The sequence below is a fragment of the Equus quagga genome, chromosome 4 (assembly GCF_021613505.1).
Source record: "Equus quagga isolate Etosha38 chromosome 4, UCLA_HA_Equagga_1.0, whole genome shotgun sequence".
Classification (NCBI taxonomy): Eukaryota; Metazoa; Chordata; class Mammalia; order Perissodactyla; family Equidae; genus Equus; species Equus quagga.
This window is the reverse complement of record NC_060270.1, coordinates 93,941,689-93,960,639: the sequence shown is the minus strand read 5'-3', so window position 1 is coordinate 93,960,639 and position 18,951 is coordinate 93,941,689. Positions and strand designations below refer to the sequence as shown.

General features: G+C 39.4%; 1 protein-coding gene across 6 annotated transcripts in view; it reads right to left on the bottom strand.

Annotated features, from left to right (window-relative positions):
- RIF1 (replication timing regulatory factor 1) overlaps positions 1–11,454 on the bottom strand; it is a 58,535-nt gene extending 47,081 nt beyond the window's left edge. For 4 of the 6 annotated variants that reach the window (XM_046657896.1, XM_046657900.1, XM_046657901.1 and 1 more), the window contains exons 1-6: positions 11,336–11,454; positions 10,840–10,953; positions 10,012–10,090; positions 1,910–2,006; positions 585–712; positions 397–491 (exon numbers count right to left, since the gene is read on the bottom strand). In XM_046657896.1, the coding sequence (XP_046513852.1) occupies positions 397–491; positions 585–712; positions 1,910–2,006; positions 10,012–10,090; positions 10,840–10,943 (503 nt within the window). In that variant the 5' untranslated portion in view covers positions 10,944–10,953; positions 11,336–11,454. Of the gene's footprint in view, positions 1–396; positions 492–584; positions 713–1,909; positions 2,007–10,011; positions 10,091–10,839; positions 10,954–11,114; positions 11,271–11,335 lie in introns of those variants that run through there. The other 2 variants (XM_046657898.1, XM_046657897.1) reach the window with 2 other exon arrangements.
- Between the last annotated feature and the right edge of the window lie 7,497 nt (positions 11,455–18,951).

The window sequence follows — 18,951 nt, the reverse complement described above, 5'->3', positions numbered from 1 at the left end:
CATGGGGATTTTCCTGTTCTCCTATCTGCTGCTAGACAATGTTAATGCCCTCACCCTATACATCTCCTACAGCCCACTTAGGAATCTATATTATTCCTTAAACTCTTGCAAAAGCTTTAACAGAAATAATTTTTAAAACCAGAACCATATTAGCAGCAGCAGCATAACTAAGACTTTATTTTTAAGACTGTCTCAGCAAAAATAAACAAAGAAATCTAGTAACTTATGCACAACTACTTCCTTCTTCCTGCTACCTTTTTTCTTGAGACTTTTAGTTTAAAAGACATTTCCTTCTTTCAACATCTAACTCAAATTCATGTCACAAAAGTCCACTCTCAGAAGTAAATTCTAACTTTACTGAAACTATTCTAATTTGCAGAGCACCCAGACTCATACCTTATGATGACATTTAATGCTTCATAATCAACAACAGCAGAATGCACATCTCCTCTATTAAATACTATTTCTAACGAATCAATTATACTGGATACCTAAAAGATATAAGCAAATAAACACAAATAAAATAAGCCTGAATTTTTTAACTGGCATAGAGTTAAGAAGACACATACAAAAATCATACTTACTACTTTGCCAACAACTTCAGTAGGAAACGTCTGCTTGGATATCACCCAAAGTGCCCTGGTACGTACATTTTTGTCTGAACTCTTAACAATATCATTCAATTTTGAAAGCAGTTCTTGAATATTTTTCTCTGAAAAATAAGCAGATTTAATTGTGTGGAAGTTTACATCCTTTAAAATCTCAGATTAAAAAAACAAAAATACCGTACTCTTCCCTGTCAACAAATTAAATTCACAACCAGAAAGGACAAGAGAACCAATGTTGACATGAAACTTCTCAAAATACAAAATTCAGGTCAGATGGGAAGGTATATTCAGAGAAAACAGAGCAGACTCCAAATCAGACATTTTGTGCAACTGAAATATTCTATAGGTCTCATTAGCAGGTTTGAACACACACAAGACCATTTTTGGCATGATGTTATGAATCCTACATATCTGTTCCAGAATGAACAACTGCTACCTTTATTTAATTTTTCTTTTTTGAGGAAGATTAGCCCTGTGCTAACATCTGTTGCCAATCCTCCTCTTTTTTCCCTGAGGAAGACTGGCCCTGAGCTAACATCTGTGCCCATCTTCCTCTACTTTATATGTGGGACGCCTGCCAAAACATGGCTTGATAAGTGGTGCATAGGTCCACGTCCAGGATTGGAACCAGCAAACCCCGGGCCACCGAAGTGGAGCGTGTAAACTTAACCACTGCGCCATGGGCCAGCCCAACTCCTACTTTAGACTGCTAAAATTTTTAGACATAAAAAGAAAGAGAAGAAACTTTTTGCACAGAAAAAAAGATGGTAACAACTTTCTGACATCCTTATTCCCTATTCCTGATTTCCCTTCTGTAAAGATTACCTCTTAGGCTTCCTTTACCATGGCAAACCACTAACTACAGAGCAACAACTAAGATCACTTGAAAACTTAGAATCAGGTCCTGTGCTTTCATCACCACTTTTAGTTCCAAATTATTCCATTTACCATTACATAAAAGAACTTTCCAATCTGTCATGTTCCTCAGTGTATACACTTGTATAAAATAAATGACCATCTAAATTGTTAACTTCCAAAGCAGCTGTGTATTATAAAGGAAAAGGTGGTTTTTATAGCAATTATTTTTAAATACGCTTATTTTCCGTGAAAGCAAATTTTATGTTATCAAAGTTAGAACTATGTCAAGAAAACCAAATCTTCCAATGATAATCTAAACAATTTCTCTTTCTCAAAAGCAAACCCTAAACTACAAGTTATGAAATGAATAAACAGTACTTTCAATATCAAATTATTTATACTTATAAACGGTAAAAACATTAAGTCATAATAAATTTACCTACCTGATAATCCTGAGGTAATTTTGGGATTATATAAGCAAAACCCCAAGGCCTGTAGAGCAGCACTACTGAGCTCTGAGTTTTGACTGGAAATGTGAGTCTACAAAAACAAAATCACATTTGTCACAAACAAGAACAACTGTAAAACTATTTTCAGAGAGCAAAAATTGTTTAAAATCAATTACAGACTGAAGTGATGTCAGCATCATGGTGGAGTGAGCTCTTCTCTTACACTCTCCCCACAAGATACAATGAAAAGGACATTCATATACCAACAGACAACATTCACACAACAGAAAAGACATCTGAGAGACCCAAGCAGCCATACGTCTGAAGGTGGAGGGGCTGAACCTCCAGAGAGGAAGTGGAAGGAGGTAAGGCAATCTCCTCTCGTACCCCAACAGCAGCAACCCAGGGCATGGGACCACGCAGCTCTGAGAAAAGAGGCAGGAGGGGCATCTCTCCGAGGGCACACCTTTGCTCTCCAAATTCCCTCACTGCCCAGAGGAATAAACTCCACAAAGGTGGCTAAGCTACTGCATGGATGTCTTTACCAAGCCAGCAGCCCAGAAGAGCAGATAGTGAGGGCAGAGTAAAAATGCCCCCTGGATCGCGCACACGAAACAAAGTGCCCCTCCTCCTGCCCAGCACTCCAGTTCAGGTGGTCAGCCAGAGCACCCAAGTATATGTTAGAAAAGCAACAGCTGTGAGCAAGCTAGCAAGCAATTGCAGACAGGTCCTGTCAGCACAGATTCTAAGAACAGGCACAGATGCCAGGGATCATGGCAGGCGCAGAATACACAGCTTCAGACATCCCTGAATGGTGGCAGGTGGAAACTGCAACCAGATATATCCCTATGCAAAGGCAAAAATCCACACCATCAAACAGTCTGAAGAAACATATTAATACTCCAGACCAGAAGGAAAATGACAAGCACCCAGAAATCAACCCTGAAGGCACAGAAATTTACAATCTAAATGACAGAGTATTCAAAAGTTATCATTAAAAAAAACCAATGAGTTACAAGAAAATAAAGATAGTTCAATGAAATGATGAACAAAATTAATGAACAGAGAGAATCCTTCACAAAAGCGATTGAAACTATAAAGGAAAACCAATCAGAAATGTTAGAGATGAAAATCAGGATGGTGGAGATAAAAATATGGAGTCCCTGAATAACAGAGCTGATATTACGGAAGAGAAAATTAGCAGTTTGCAGGACAGAAATATAGAAATGATTCCTATGGAGAAGAGAGAAGCAAGACTAAAAAAAAAAGAAATTCTCTGAGAAATATCAGACTCAATTAGGAAATGCAACATAAAGATTACAGGCATTCCAGAGGGAGAAGGGAGAAAGACTGGAGGAGAAACTTCTTGGAAGAAATAATAGCTGAGAACTTCCCAAACCTGGAGAAGGAGATGGAAATACAAGTAAAAAAAGCTAATATAACTCATAATTATATCAATGTAAAAAGACCTTCTTCAAGGTATATAATAGTAAAACTGGCAAAACTCAGCAAAAAAGAAAAAATATTAAAGGCAGCAAGGCAGAAGAAAATAACTTACAAAGGAACGAACCCCTATCAGGCTTTCAGTGGATTTCTCAGCAGAAATCTTACAGGCTAGGAGAGAACGTAATAATATATTCAAAATTCTGAAAGACAAAAGATTTCAGCCAATATTCCTCTATCCAGCAAAAATATTCTTCAGATATGATGGAGAAATAAACTTTCCCAGATGAACAAAAGCTGAGGGAGTTCATAGTCACAAGACTCCCAAGACCCCCCTACAGGAAATGACCAAGAAAGCCATCATACCTGAAGAAAAAAAGAAAGGGGTTACGAAGCCTTGAGTAAGGAGATAAAGAGGCAGACAAAATCAGCAAATTGCAGCTCTCTATCATAACAGGTTAGCAAACACAAATTATAACATTAATGATAAAGGGAAGGAAAACATCAAAAACAAAATACAATCTCATCATTTTAACCACAAACTCACAACACAAGATGGAATAAGTTGCGAGAACAACTTAGAAGGGGAAGAACGGAACTGAATTGGCATAAGAGGCTATCAAAAATGGACTAGCTCACCTATGAGATCTTTTATACAAACCTCATGGTAACCACTAAACAAATAATCAAAACAAAGACACAAACGATAAATAAAGAGTAAAGTGAGAAAACCATCATGGAGAACTACCAAACTGAATTGGCAGCCTGAAATACACAGGACGAAAAACAATGGAAATACAGAAAAACCAGAAAACAACTGATAAAATGGCAGCATTAAGCCCTCATATATCAATAATCACTCTAAATGTAAATGGATTGAATTCTCCACTCAAAAGACACAGAGGAATAGGATGGATTAAAAAACAAGACCCAACACTATGCTGCCTCCAGGAAACACATCTCAGCTCTAAAGACAAACACAGGCTCAGAGTGAAGGCATGGAAGATGACAGTCCAAGCTAATGGCAAACAAAAGGAAGCACGTCTTGCCATACTTATATCAAAGCAGACTTCAAGATAAAATAGGCAATGAGAGACAAAGAGGAGCAGCATGTAATGATAAAAGAGACATTCCACCAAAAAGACATAACACATAAATATTTATGAACCCAACATAGGAGTACCAAAGTACATAAAGCAACTATTAACAAACTTAAAAGGAGATATTAACAACAACACAATAATAGTTGGGGACCTTAACACCCGATTTACATCAATGAATAGATCATCCAGACAGAAAGTCAATAGGAAATGGTGGATTTAAGAGAAAAACTAGACCAAATGGATTTAACATATACATACAGAGAATACTCCATCCAAAAACAGCAGAATACACATTCTTCTCAGTTGCACACACAGAACATTCTCAAAGATAGATCATATGGTGGGAAACAAGGCAAGCCTGAACAAATTTAAGACTGGACTCATATCAGGCATCTTTTCTGACCACAGTGCTCTGAAACTAGAAATCAACTATATGAAAAAAGCTGGGAAAGCGACAAATATGTGGAGACTAAACAACATGCTACTGAACAACCAATGGATCTTTGAAGAAATTAAAGGAGAAATCAAAAAATATCTGGAGACAAAAGAAAAGGAAAATACAACATACAGACTCAAAGGAGATGCAGCAAAAGCAGTCCTAATAGGGCAATTCATAGCAATACAGGCCCACCTTAAAAAGAAAAATCTCAAATAAGCAATCTTCAACTACATGTATTAGAAAAACAAACAAAGCCCAATGTCAGCAGGAGGGAAGTAAATAAAAATAAGAGCAGAAATAAATTGAACTGAAACCAAAAAGCAGTAGAAAGGATCAATGAAACAAAGAGCTGGTTCTTTGAGAAGATAAAGAAAATTGACAAACCCTTAGCCAGACTCACTAAGAAAAAGAGAGAAGGCTCAAATAAATAAAATAAGAAAGAAAAATAGAGAAGTTACAATGGATACCACAGAAACACAAAGGATTATAAGAAAATACTATGAAAAATTATATGCCAACACATTGGATACCTAGAAAAAAAATGGATAAATCCTTAGATTCAAACAACCCCCCAAAACAGACTCAAGAAGAAACAGATAATCTGGATAGACCAATCACAAGTAAAGAGATTGAAACAGTATCAAAAACCTTCCCCAAAATAAAAGTCCAGGACCAGATGGCTTCTCTGGAGAATTCTATCAAACAATCAAAGATTTAATACCTACCCTTCTCAAACTATTCCAAAAATCTGAAGAAGACAAAACACTTCCTAAAACATTTTATAAGGCCAACATCACCCTGATCCCAAAGCCAGAGAAAGACAACACAAAGAAGGGAAATTACAGGCTAATATCGCTGATGGACATACATGTAAAAATACTCAAGAAAATATTGGCAAACCAAACACAGCAATACATTAAAAAGATCATACATCACGATCAAGTGGGATTTATACCAGGGATGCAGGGATGGTTCAACATCCATAAATCAATCAGTGTGATACACCACATTAACAAAATAAGGAATTAACACATGATCATCTTAATAGATGCAGAGAAAGCATTTGACAGGATCCAACACTCATTTATGATAAAAACTCTCAAGGAAATTGGTATAGAAGTACCTCAACATAATAAAGGCCATACATGAGAAACCTACAGTCAACATCATACTCAATGGGGAAAATCTGAATGCCATCTCTCTGAGAACAGGAACAAGACAAGGGTGCTCACTCTCACCCTCTTACTCAATATTGTACTGGAGATTTTGGCCACAGCAATTACACAAGAAAAAGAAATAAAAGGAATTCAAATAGGAAATAAAGAAGTGAAACGCTCACTGTTTGATGACAACATGATTTTATAGAGAAAACCCTAAAGAATCCATCAAAAAGCTATCAGAAATAATCAACAACTACAGTAATGTTGCAGGGTACAAAACCAACCTACATAAATCAGTGGCATTTCTATACTCTAATAACAAACTAACAAACAACTCAAGAAGACAATTCTATTTACAATTGCAACAAAAAGAATAAAATATCCAGGGATAAATTTAACCCAAAGAGGTGAAAGACCTATAGACTGAAAACTGTAAGACATTATTGAAAGAAACTGAAAAACACACAAAGAAACGGAAAGATATTTCATGCACATGGATTTGAAGAACAAACATAGTTCAAATGTCCATACTACCCAAGGCAATCTACAGATTTAACGAAGTGCCCATCAGAATCCCAATGACATCCTTCATGGAAAGAGAACAAAGATTCCTCAAATTCAAATGGGGCAATGAGAGACCACAAATAGCCAAAGCACTCCTGAGACAAAAGAACAAAGCTAGAGGCATCACAATCCCTGACTTCAAAATATTTTACAAAGCCACAGTAATCAAAACAGCACGGTACTGGTACAAAAACAGACACAGAGATCAATGTAACAAAACTGAAAGCCCACAAACAAAACCACACATCTAAGGACCGCTAATCTTTGACAAACGAGCCAAGAACATACAATGGAGAAAGGAAAGTCTCTTCAAAAAATAATCTTGGGAAAACTGGACAGCCACATGCCAAAGAATGAATGTAGACCATTATCTTTTGCCATACACAAAAATTAACTCAAAATGGAAAGACTTGAAGAAGACCTGAAACCATAAAACCCAGTTAAGAAAATATAGGCAGTACACTCTTTGACATCGGTCTTAGAAGGATCTTTTCAAACACCACATCTACATGAACAAGGGAAACAAAAGAAAAAATAAACAAGCGGGCCTTCATCAGACGAAAGAGCTTCTGCAAGGCAAAGGAAACCAGGAAGAAAATGAAAAGACAACCCACCAACTGGGAGAAAATATTTGCAAATCATATATCTGACGAAGGGTTAAGCTCCAAAATATATAAAGAACTCACGCAACTCAACAACCAAAAAACAACCAAACTGATCAAAAAAGGGGCAGAGGATATGAACACACATTTTTCCAAAGACATACAGATGGCCAACAGTAACATGAAAAGATGTTCAACATCAGGCAACTGCAAATCAAAACTGCAATGAGTTATTACCTTACACCAGTTAGAATCACCAAGACAAAATCACCAATAATCAACAAAACAAAAAACAGCAAATCTTGGAGAGGATGTGGAGAAAAGGGAACCCTCATACATTTGTAGTGGGAATACAAAGTGGTGCAGCCCCTTGGAAAAACAGCATGCAGAGTTCTCAAGAAATTAAAAATAGAGGGGTCGGGGCCAGCCCAGTGGGGCAGCGGTTAAGTGCGCATGTTCCACTTCAGCAGCCCGGGGTTCACCGGTTCAGATCCCAGGTGCAGACATGGCACTGTTTAGCAAGCCATGCCATGGTAGGCGTCCCACATACAAAGTAGAGGAAGATGGGCACAGATGTTAGCTCAGGGCCAGTCTTCCTCAGCAAAAAGAGGAGGATTGGCAGATGTTAGCTCAGGGCTAATTTTCCTCAAAAGAAAAAAAAAAGAAGGAGCGAAGCTCTTCCACAGAGGGTGAGCAAGAGACTCAAAGGCAAAGCCAACATCCTAGCTGTAGAGTAGAGTGACACCTCTAAGACAAAGCGGGGAAGGGGTTGGAATGTAACATTTACTGAGTATCTAAATTGCCAGGAACTTTAAACATTATCTCAAACTTTTTTGCTTTTTGGTGAAGAAGATTGGCCCTGAGCTAACATCTGTTGCCAATCTTCCTCTATTTTGTATGCGGGATGTTCCCACAGCACCGCTTGATCAGCAGTGTGTAGGTCTGCACCTGGGATCTAAACCTGTGAACCCTCGGCTGTCAAAGCAGAGCATGCGAACTTAACCACTTGGCCACTGGGCTGGCTCCTCAAATTTTTTTTAAAAAAAACTCTACTTCACAGATAGGAGAATTTGAATCCATGCTCATCTGAAATTCAAAGCCCAACCCATATTATGTATGTAAAAGCTATAAAATCTCAAATACGTCAAAGGTAGTCTTGCTATATCCCCCACCCCTACATTTACTTGCAATCCTGTGTCTTTCTTGGTATCACTTCGTATTCCAAAGTGATATAACTTCAAATCCCCCCATTTTTCTGAATCAGATTCCAAGGAATCCTTGGCTATTTGTTACTTTTGAACACAAGACTAGTAAATAGCAGTCAAATATATAAATAGACACTTCCCTGGGACACTCCTTCTATAATTAATAAAACAAAACACAAAAACCCAAACCTTGGGGTATAAGCGATATTACAGCAATCAGTTCAGACAACCAAAAATAGACAAGTCAAACACTTAAGACTTTGAGAGCTACCATACCTCCTGCAATATAGCTAGCATGGGTCTGTGATCAACTTCTATTAAATATAGCTATTACATGAAAGTGTTCCTTAACAGTGGTGTGTCTTATCTTCAAGAATGTTGTGGGTTCCTAGACACAATACCAGCAGAATTCTAAAGAATAACTCGAAATATTTCACCTAGTGTGGTTCCTGTTCTGAAGGAATTCCAGTGTCCTTTGAGTGCTTAATTATTCACACAGAAAGTTTCTGTTGATTGTCCAATCATTAACTTCCTATGTGCTTCTAATTACTCATCAGACATTTTAGTTACAATCCCTCCTTACAAACAGTGTGACTTGACTTAAAACGCATGCAGTTGAGTTCCTGATCCTATATGCTCTCAAATACAAATACATGAAGAGGTGTATCTTCATCACATCATATATACTGCTGGAATGTGGAACATGATCATAAAGAAAAATGGGATACAAAATATCATTAATATCGTTTAATATACTAAGTCTTAACTACTACACAATACAGTTCCTGCTTACATGAACAAACATTGATGACTCTAACAGGAACACCTAAGGGTAGGCAGTACCTCGATGCCTCAATACTTAGCCATAAATCATACTAAAGTGTACAACAAACATCTTGACAGAATACTTTTGTTTAAAAGCACAAAACAGTCATAAAAATAAGAACTCCAAGGGACTGTGGAGATTTAGTTCAACCTCTTCATTCTAAAAACAAGGAAATTAAAAGGTGTTAAGGGAAGTCACAAAGCCAGTGTTCTCAAGTGATGACAAGAACATAGGTCTTCAGTTTGATGTTAAACTACACCACCTCCCTATAAACAAGCAAAAAAGGATAACCATAATAATGAGTTTTTTAACCAGGCAAGAGTGGCAAAAACTGAGGGTGAGTAAACACAAAAAAATGAGTATTACCCACAGAGTAGACCAAAGACAAGATTATAGAATCATTTACTTAGAAGTACATTACTACAAAAGGAGAGAGAACAGATTAAATAATCTCTGATTACTCCTTTTAAATTAAGAGCACAGGTTTTGGATTCAAGTGGCCATAGGCAACTTTAGGCAAGTTAAACCAATTTCTTTTGCAAAGTGGAAGATTAAAGAGTAACCTCACAGGGACACGCAGGATAAAGGGCGAGAACCGAGCAAGATAATTAAGAGAGTACTTGATATATTGTAAATCCTCAAGCAGTACTATAATAACCCTGCTGTTATTTTAGATTCCAAGCTTTTATGAGTTAGCTGGTAAAACTTTTTTCACAAAGTAAAAAACTATTTAATAAACAACAGAGATACATACCTTTAAGACTTTGTATAGCTGAGGAAGTTTTTTCTCGATTTCTACAATGACTTCTTTTCCATCTTCTCCAGTCATGCGACTTAAAAGGAGAAACACCACAAGTTTATGCAAATAGAAGACACAAAAAAACTATAATCACTCCCTGAAATAATCTCTTTAAAGTTTGTTAGAACTCTGGCAAATTAAAATTGACCTAGAACTTACAATGCTTAAAAATATATAAAACATATAATGCAATATAGATCTGAAATAGATGCAAAAAGTAACTTTCGCATCCACGGTGTACACGTTTCGATAGTTTCACTATGTGACGAGGGAACAGGGAAACCTATTATTAGTTACACACTTACTAAATCTTTATCGTTTTGTATCAGTGGTTACCCTTTCCTAGCAATTTCCAAATAATTATAGATAACTCCGAAAAATACGGTTTGCAGAGGAAAAAACAGTGTGAAACAGGTGCAATTACAATACAACTCGCGTTACTGCTCTCTATTAAAAAACCAATTCTGAGCTGCCACTTATCGCAATACATAGGCGGCTTTCGTGAAAACCTCTCCTCCACTTGCAACCAAACTTTAAAAAATCCTTCCCTTGCAAGAAACACGTGCGGGCGTCGTCATTCCAAACACACACCCCAGGCGCTGCAGCAGCACCCGGGAACGTCACTTAGCACGCCACCCCCCCGCTCCCGGCCAGCGACCCCAACGCCCTCACAGCTGCCAGAATTGTGCAATACACAAGCCCGTCGTTCGGGCCCCACCCGGACTAGCTTCTCCACAAGGCCCAGCGGAGCGCCGCGCCCCCCGCCACCCCCGCGGGCCTCACCTGGTCAGAGTCAGGTACGCGTCGGTCTGCTCTCCATGAGAGGCAGAAGGGTCTTCCAAAGTCTCCAACAGCGGCGCGAGGGGGCTCGGACCCGGGGCCGTCATGTCGGCCACCCTGCGGCACGCACCGGAAGAGGAGAAAATCCAGTGACCGCTGCAAACAGCCCCGCGGGGCCCCAGGGGAGTCCGGGCCCCGGGCCCGCGCGCCCGCCCCAGCCTCGCCGCCGCGCCGCGTCCGCACCCCAGGCCCCCTGCGCACACCCCCAACAGCCTAACCTCCACCGGCGCCGCGCAACACGCACCCAGGCCCACGCCGCGCTCGGCCAGGCCCGCTCCCGCCACCACTTTCCCGGGCAGCTTTCAACAGGGGGAGGAGACCGCCGGGGGGCGGGAGAAGCCCGGGGAGCTAGGCATCTCGCCGCGAGGGGGCGGAGGCTGCACCAGACTGACGGTTCGCGCGGCCTAGCACCGTGACCCGGATCTGGACCCCCACGTACGGCGATCAGGAGTGCGTCCTCTCCGCCGCCGCGCCGCAGCACCCGGACACGGCCCGAGCTCCACTTGTCCGGCTGGGGCTGTTTACTCACGCGTGCGGCCCGCTCCCTCCTAGACCAAGATGGCGGCGGGGGCGGGCCCCGGAGCGCGCGGGAGTAGGTCAGGCCTGGCGAGAGAGGCTCGAGCCAATCCAACAGGCCGCGGCGGCGCGCCGAAGTCATCGATCGCCTCCCTTCCCTGCCTGCTGTCCCGCCCCGCCCCTCAGGTCATCTTGCAAGTGGGAGTGTTTGGGACTGGGACTTGAAATTCAGAATGTGAGTGAATCGCTCAAATTTAGCTGACTAAATTTAGCGGGTCTTCAGATTAAGTTTTCAAACTCCAAGTTCAGTGCTTGTGGAAGTATTAGTAGCAACAAGTCGTTTAGCAAGAGGAGATAACCATACTGTGATGTTTAATAAGACTAAGAGGTGCGCCTAGATTGGTCTAGATTTTCCAGCCCTCTTTCTGTGTGACCTTAGCAAGTTAATCAACCTTTCTATGCCTCAGTCTCCTCCTCTGTAAAACAGAGATAGTAATAGTACCTACTTTAGGTGAAAATGAAGTGACAAAAGGTAGGAGAGGCCAACGGTTCTCCAGTTTTAAGTGTACATAACAATGGCCTAGGGATATTCCTGATTAAACTGCAGATTTCTGGCCCCGCCCTTGGACATTGTGATTCAGCAGATCTACGTAGCTCCCAAGGATCTGCATTCATCTCTTAGGCCCCAGGTGTTGAAGGGTGGGTCTGGGTCTGGACGTCACACCTGGAGAAACGACAGTAAACCCTTAAAAAAAAGTCTGTTCCTGCTTTTAATATGCTGCTCCCCTTTTCATGGGTCTCTGAGCCCTCTCCACAACACGCAGGATTGTATCAACTTTAAACCAGGCATCTAAGGCCCAGAAGCAACTGGTCCTTCTACTCTGCCTTCACGGGTTCCGGGCATCCAGCTTGAGCCTCCACTTACCCACACACAGTACAACTGTCAGCTCCAGAATTCAGGGCTGTGTTTTGCTGTTTTGTGTTATCTGCACCTAGCAAAGTGTCTGCCAAACCAAGCACTCAATACATAACATTTCTTAAATGAAAAAAATGAAAGGAGGGAAGAAGACATACAGGGTCTTGTAAGCCAAGCTGTGGAAATTAAAGACTTAAGAAATAGTGAAGAGTTGTATCTGGGTGAAATGTAGAAACACTACGGAAGTCGTGGCAGAGACAGGTTTTCGGCACAACATGATAACAAATACTTTAAGCTTCAGAGGGGAATTTGCTCATTTTCCTCATTTTCTGAGCTTTGGCAATGTCACAGATATTTAAGCAGGTAAAGAAGTTATTAGACAATAAATGAAATATATGGACAGGTTTGCAACACTTAGATTTCAGTATAGAGGAGCTGTTGTGTTGGAAAAAGCGAGAATCTAGAAACCCTATTCTTTTTTATGGTGGCCATAAAAAATTAGTGGAAAGAACTTGTTTGCCTTAAGACAAGTATTTCCACTCAATCCTTATGTGCCTTACTCTGCTTCATTCTTCTTTCTAGCACTTATCACTACCTGATAGTACATTATATATCTTTTTTTTGTTGTCACCTCTCACCACTAGAATGTAAATTCCTTAAGTATATAGGATCTTTGTTTTATTTGTTTTTTTCCCTGATTTCTCATTTATCAAGAAGAGTTTAGGGTGGTCATGCTGCTTATACCTCTTTCAAATGCATTGTCCTATGAACTTCCTAAAATGTTATGTAATATTTTATCATTATCACTCTCATGCCTGAAATCCTTCAGTGGTTCCTATCAATCACAGGATGAATTTCAGAACCCTTGGCATAACACGCAAGCCTGTTATGATTGGACCACAGCTCACACTTTATCCCCAGCCTTACCCCTACTCCAGCCAGGTTCTGAATAATCTGCCAGGATCTCTACCTTTTCTATGTCTTTGAAGGTCTATGTTGTTCCTTGTGTTTAGAAAATTAATTCAAATTTTCAAGGGTGACAAATGAGCCAACTAAAATCACACCTTTTTAGGAAATCCTTCTCCCATCTACTCTCCCTTCATGAAGAACTAAATGCTTCTGCTCCCATGCTGACATGGCTGTTTGTACACAAGCCTGTTAAAATGAGTACCTCATTAATTTGTTTGTTTTTATTTTTTATTTTTTTTGGAGGAAGATTAGCCCTGAGCTAACTACTGCCAATCTTCCTTTTTGCTGAGGAAGACTGGCCCTGAGCTAACATCCATGCCCATCTTCCTCCACTTTACACGTGGGACACCTACCACAGCGTGGTTTTTTGCCAGCGATGCCACGTCCTCATCTGGGATCCAAACCAGCGAATTCCGGGCCGCTGAGAACCAGAACGTGAGACCTTAACGGCCGTGTCACTGGGCCGGCCCCATCGTTAATTTATTATTATTTAGTTATATATGCCTGCAGTGGTGAGCTGAGGGTTAGCCTGAGAAGAATTAGTTCCACCCATAATCTCATTCAGTGCCCCTCCCTGTTCGTTGGTATTTTCTCAATCTGATCTAAAGTGCTAAAAGATTACGGAGTCAAAACAAATCCCATTCCGACCCAGACCCTCTTCACATACCCTTCTACCCAGATTACTCCTCCCAAGCTTCTCTTTTATAGAAATCTGGAGCCACTACCATGGATCTACTCCCACTGAGCAATAAATTCATAGTACCCAGCATTCAATAAATATTTTGAATTAATTTATTTATTAATTCATCCATCTTTTTATCTGTTTGTTCAACTAATATACAATTTCTATCTTCTTTGCCTCTCCAAATCTCTTTTTCACCTCAGAACATCTTCTCCTTCAGTATGAAAAGCCGTGCATCCTCAAACAAATATTCCTTTCTAATTTCCCCATTCCTGTCTTTAACCACACCTCATTCAGCACATATAAATCCTATAATCTTATGTGTATCTTTGACTCCTTTCTCCTACTTGCCCCCAGTGATCCTAATGATTCTTCCTACCTAATAATTCTTAGATCTATCCACCTAATATCTACCTAGGATCTCAATTTATGGCCTAAACATATCATTTCTGGATTACAACATTGCTTTTTTTAATGCTCTATTGGGTGCTAGATATTTTACATACCTTATCTCATTTGTTCCTCACAATGGTTCTAAGATGAAGAAGTGCTTTTCCTGGATTTACAAATAACCAGTGTGAAGCTTAGAGAGGGAAATAGAGAACTTTAATGTCATCATGTGTAACTCCAAAGCTAATCCATTTAGCTACATGCATTCATCAACATTTAATCCGCTCTACCCTGCAGAAAGCACTGTGGTGGTGTGGTTTTCATCATAGATTTACTCTTGGACATTGTAAGAAAAATTCAATACAAAGAGTCCTGTGGAAGCTCACTATAGTAATTCATTTAGTAAAATGAAGTATCCATCTGTTACCCAAATTACAAGAGTTATTGCAACGAGCCTAGCTTTGGAGTCAAATAGACAAGGATTCAAATACTGCTTCTGCCACTGTGCAACTTGAGATCTTCTAGAAAAATTCTTAATTTCACCGTGTCTTCATCGATAAAATGAGAAGAAAAACAATACTAAAGGTCAGTAAATGGTAATTATTATTACCCTGTGCCTAGCACAAATCCTGGCACAAAGTGGGTATTTAATGTGTTCATTACATGAATGTATGAATAAATTATATTAATTGCAAATCTCATAATTTTTTTCTAAAATATAGGAATTATTTTAATTTTTGTCATTTAAAAATTGTGTAGTATAAGGGTTCTGTGGGAAATTTGAAAAACCCTGGGCCACTGAAGTGGAGCGCGTGAACTTAACCACTCGACTTAACCACTTAACCGGCCCCTACGATCTTATTTACAATCGCAACAAAAAGAATAAAATATCTAGGAATAAATTTAACCGAGGAGGTGAAAGACCTATACAATGAAAACCATAAGGCAGGGGCCAGCCCTGTGGCTGAGTGGTTAAGTTCGCTCGCTCCGCTTTGGCGGCCCAGAGTTTCGCAGGTTTGGATCCTGGGCGCGGACGTGGCACCGCTCATCAGCCCACACTGAGGCGGCATCCCACATGCCACAACTAGAAGGACCCACAACTAAAAATATGCAACTATGTACTGGGGGGCTTTGGGGAGAAAAGGGAAAAATAAAATCTTTTTTTTAAAAAAAAGAATGAAAGTAGACCATTTATTTTTCAGCATATATAAAAATTAACTCAAAATGGATCAAATACTTGAAGGTAAGACCTGAAACCATAAAACCTGAGAAGATAATATAGGCAGTACACTCTTTGACATCAGTCTTAGAAGGATCTTTTCAAATACCATGTCTACTGGGACAAGGGAGGCAAAAGAAAAAATAAACAAGTGGGCCTTCACCAGTCTAAAGAACTTCTGCAAGGCAAAGGAAACCAGGAACAAAATGAAAAGAAAACCTACCAACTGGAAGAAAATATTTGCAAATCATATATCTGACAAGGGGTTAAGATCCAAAATATATAAAGAACTCATACAACTCAACGACAACAACAAAACAACCCTATCAGAAAATGGGCAGAGGATATGAACAGACATTTTTCAAAGAAGATATACAAATGGCCAATAGGCACATGAAAAGATGTTCAACATCACTAATCACCAGGGAAATATAAATCAAAACTACACTAAGATATCACCTTACACCTGTTAGAATGGCTATAATCACCAAGACAAAAACAATAGCAAATGTTGGGGAGGATGTGGAGAAAAGGGAACCCTCATACACTTCTGGTAGGAATGCAAACTGGAGCAGCTGCTATGGAGAACAGCATGGCGATTTCTCAAAAAATTAAAAATAGAAATACCGTATGACCCAACTATCCCACTATTGGGTATTTATCCAAAGAACTTGACATCAACAGTTCAGAGACTTATTCACCCCTTTGTTCGTTGCAGCGTTATTCACTAGAGCCAAGAAGTGGCTATAGCAACCCAAGTGCCCATAGACTGATGACTGGATAAAGAAGATGTGGTATATGTATACTGTGGAATACCACTCAGCAATAAAAAAAGACAAAATTGTACCATTCACAACAACATGCATGGACTTTGAGGGTATTATGTTAAGTGAAATAAGCCAGACAAAGACAAACACCATATGATGTCACTCATATGTGGAAGATAAACTAACACATAGACAAAGGGAGCAGTTTAGTGGTTACCAGAGGGGAAGGGGGTTGGGCAAAAGTGAAGAGGCACATTTATATGGTGACTGACAAATAAGAATGTACAACCGGAATTTCACCATGTTATAAACTATTATGACCTCAATAAAAATACAAAAAACATGAGGCTACAGCGAATCAGCAATAATTTCTCAAAATATGGTTCCAGGATGATTGCATCAGAATCACAGGGGAGCTTCTTTATATGCAAATATGTCGGCCATACCTCTCCAGCCTACTGAACCAGAAGTTCCAGGGCAAGCCCAGTAATCTGCATTTTTAATACATACCCACAATGATTCTTTTCAGCACCAAAGTTTGAGCTTCCTACTATGTTCAAAGCACGAATTTTCTGTAACTTTTACGGAACAACTCAACTATTTTATTTTTAATTAGAATACAAATGTCTATTTTTTAAAGAACCCAGTTATGTATGGCAGAAACCCTTTGCCTATATCTCAAAACATATTCATGGGGAGAAAACAAAACTTTTAGAATCTCAAAGCTACAAAAATAATTGAAACAGACAGCCTTGAGAAGTCAAAAGGGAAAGTGACTCATTGTTATGCTTAGTGCCTTTCTGGGGAAAGAACATAATTACAAATTTAGAAAATTAATCCAGTTTGAGTTCATCACTAGGGCTACTCATGAGCGGGATTAAATGTTCTAATTTTCTTGATCACTGGAAATTTTTCTTAAACTGCCTATTCTAATAAACTAATATCACTGAAAATTTTAAATCCTCTGAGTGTATTAAAGATAAAACAGAATTTTGAGCTAAATTTGTAAGCTTGGTTGCCTGCTATCATGTGATACTGGTAGAAATATAAATTGATACAACCTCTAGACGGACAGTTTGCAGTATTTATGAAAATTAGAAATTCCCAAAGTCCTTGATGCAGAAATTCTACTTTTAGATAATTATCCCACAAATATACTCATTCATGGACAAAATAAACTATGGAGACTTTTGTTCATTGCAGAATTTTTGTGAAAAAAAAGATCAGAAACAACCATTGAGGACGTGTTAAATAGATTATGGAGCAACTATACTGTAAAATACTATGTGGCTATGTATGTACTAATATATAGTGATATCTAAAATATATTTAATGGAAAAAAAGTTTCACTAAAAGGAACCAGACATCCATAGAGAAATGGGTAATTCCAGGGCTGTAAGAAGAGCCTGAAACATCTTTTTGTGCCAGAAGTGAAGAAATGCTTAAAAAATGATGAGAACAATGTTAAAAGGACTCAAGAGCCAGCTTGAAGGGCTCCCACTGGCTGAATCTGGAACAATGGATTATAAACCGCTCAATAAAAAAAGAATCCATGAGCCTGTGCTAATATTAAAAATATAAATAAATAGGGGCTGGCCCCGTGGCCAAGTGGTTAAGTTTGCGTGCTCCGCTGCAGGCGGCCCAGTGTTTCGTTGGTTCGAATCCTGGGCGAGGACACGGCACTGCTCATCAAACCACGCTGAGGCAGCGTCCCACATGCCACAACTAGAAGGACCCACAACGAAGAATATACAACTATGTACCAGGGGGCTTTGGGGAGAAAAAGGAAAAAAAATAAAATCTTAGAAAAAAAAAAAAATAAATAAATAAATAGGGGCCAGCCCGGTGGCACAGCGATTAAGTGCACACATTCTGCTTTGGCAGCCCGGGGTTCGCTGGTTCAGATCCCAGGTTCGGACATGGCACCACTTGGCAAAGCCATGCTGTGGTAGGCATCCCACGTATAAAGTAGAGGATGATGGGCACGGATGTTGCTCAGGGCCAGTCTTCCTCAGCAAAAAGAGGAGGATTGGCAGCAGTTAGCTTAACGCTAATCTTCCTCCAAAAAAAAAAAAAATATATATATATATAAATAAAAGGAGGAGAAGGAATTACAGAGTTAGGAAATCGCCATTTTGCAATCATGATAGTAATAATTGATTCAGACAATAATCATCAGCAGGTGCTAAAACCATTAAGCAAAAGTCTGATGGGGAACACAGTCTCAAAGTATCTCTCCATAAGATACTTATTAAATAAGAAGAGATAAATGCTAACTTTATTGTGGAGATAGCTATGAAAACCACTAAAACTGGTACAAACTGTTATCACTAAGATTCCCTCGTGTGATTACTAGGGAAACAACATCCCTACTATGGTATGCCTGCCAAAAATTCATAACCTGAATCTAACCATGAGGAAAGAATCAGAAAAATCCATATTGAAGGATGTTCTATAAAAACAAAACAAAACCAAAAAACAAAAGTCAAACAAAAAACTGGCCTATATTCTTCAAATGACATATATTCTTCAAATGACAATGTCATGAGAAACAAAGGAAGGCAGAGAAACTGTATACAATGTCATGAAAAACAAA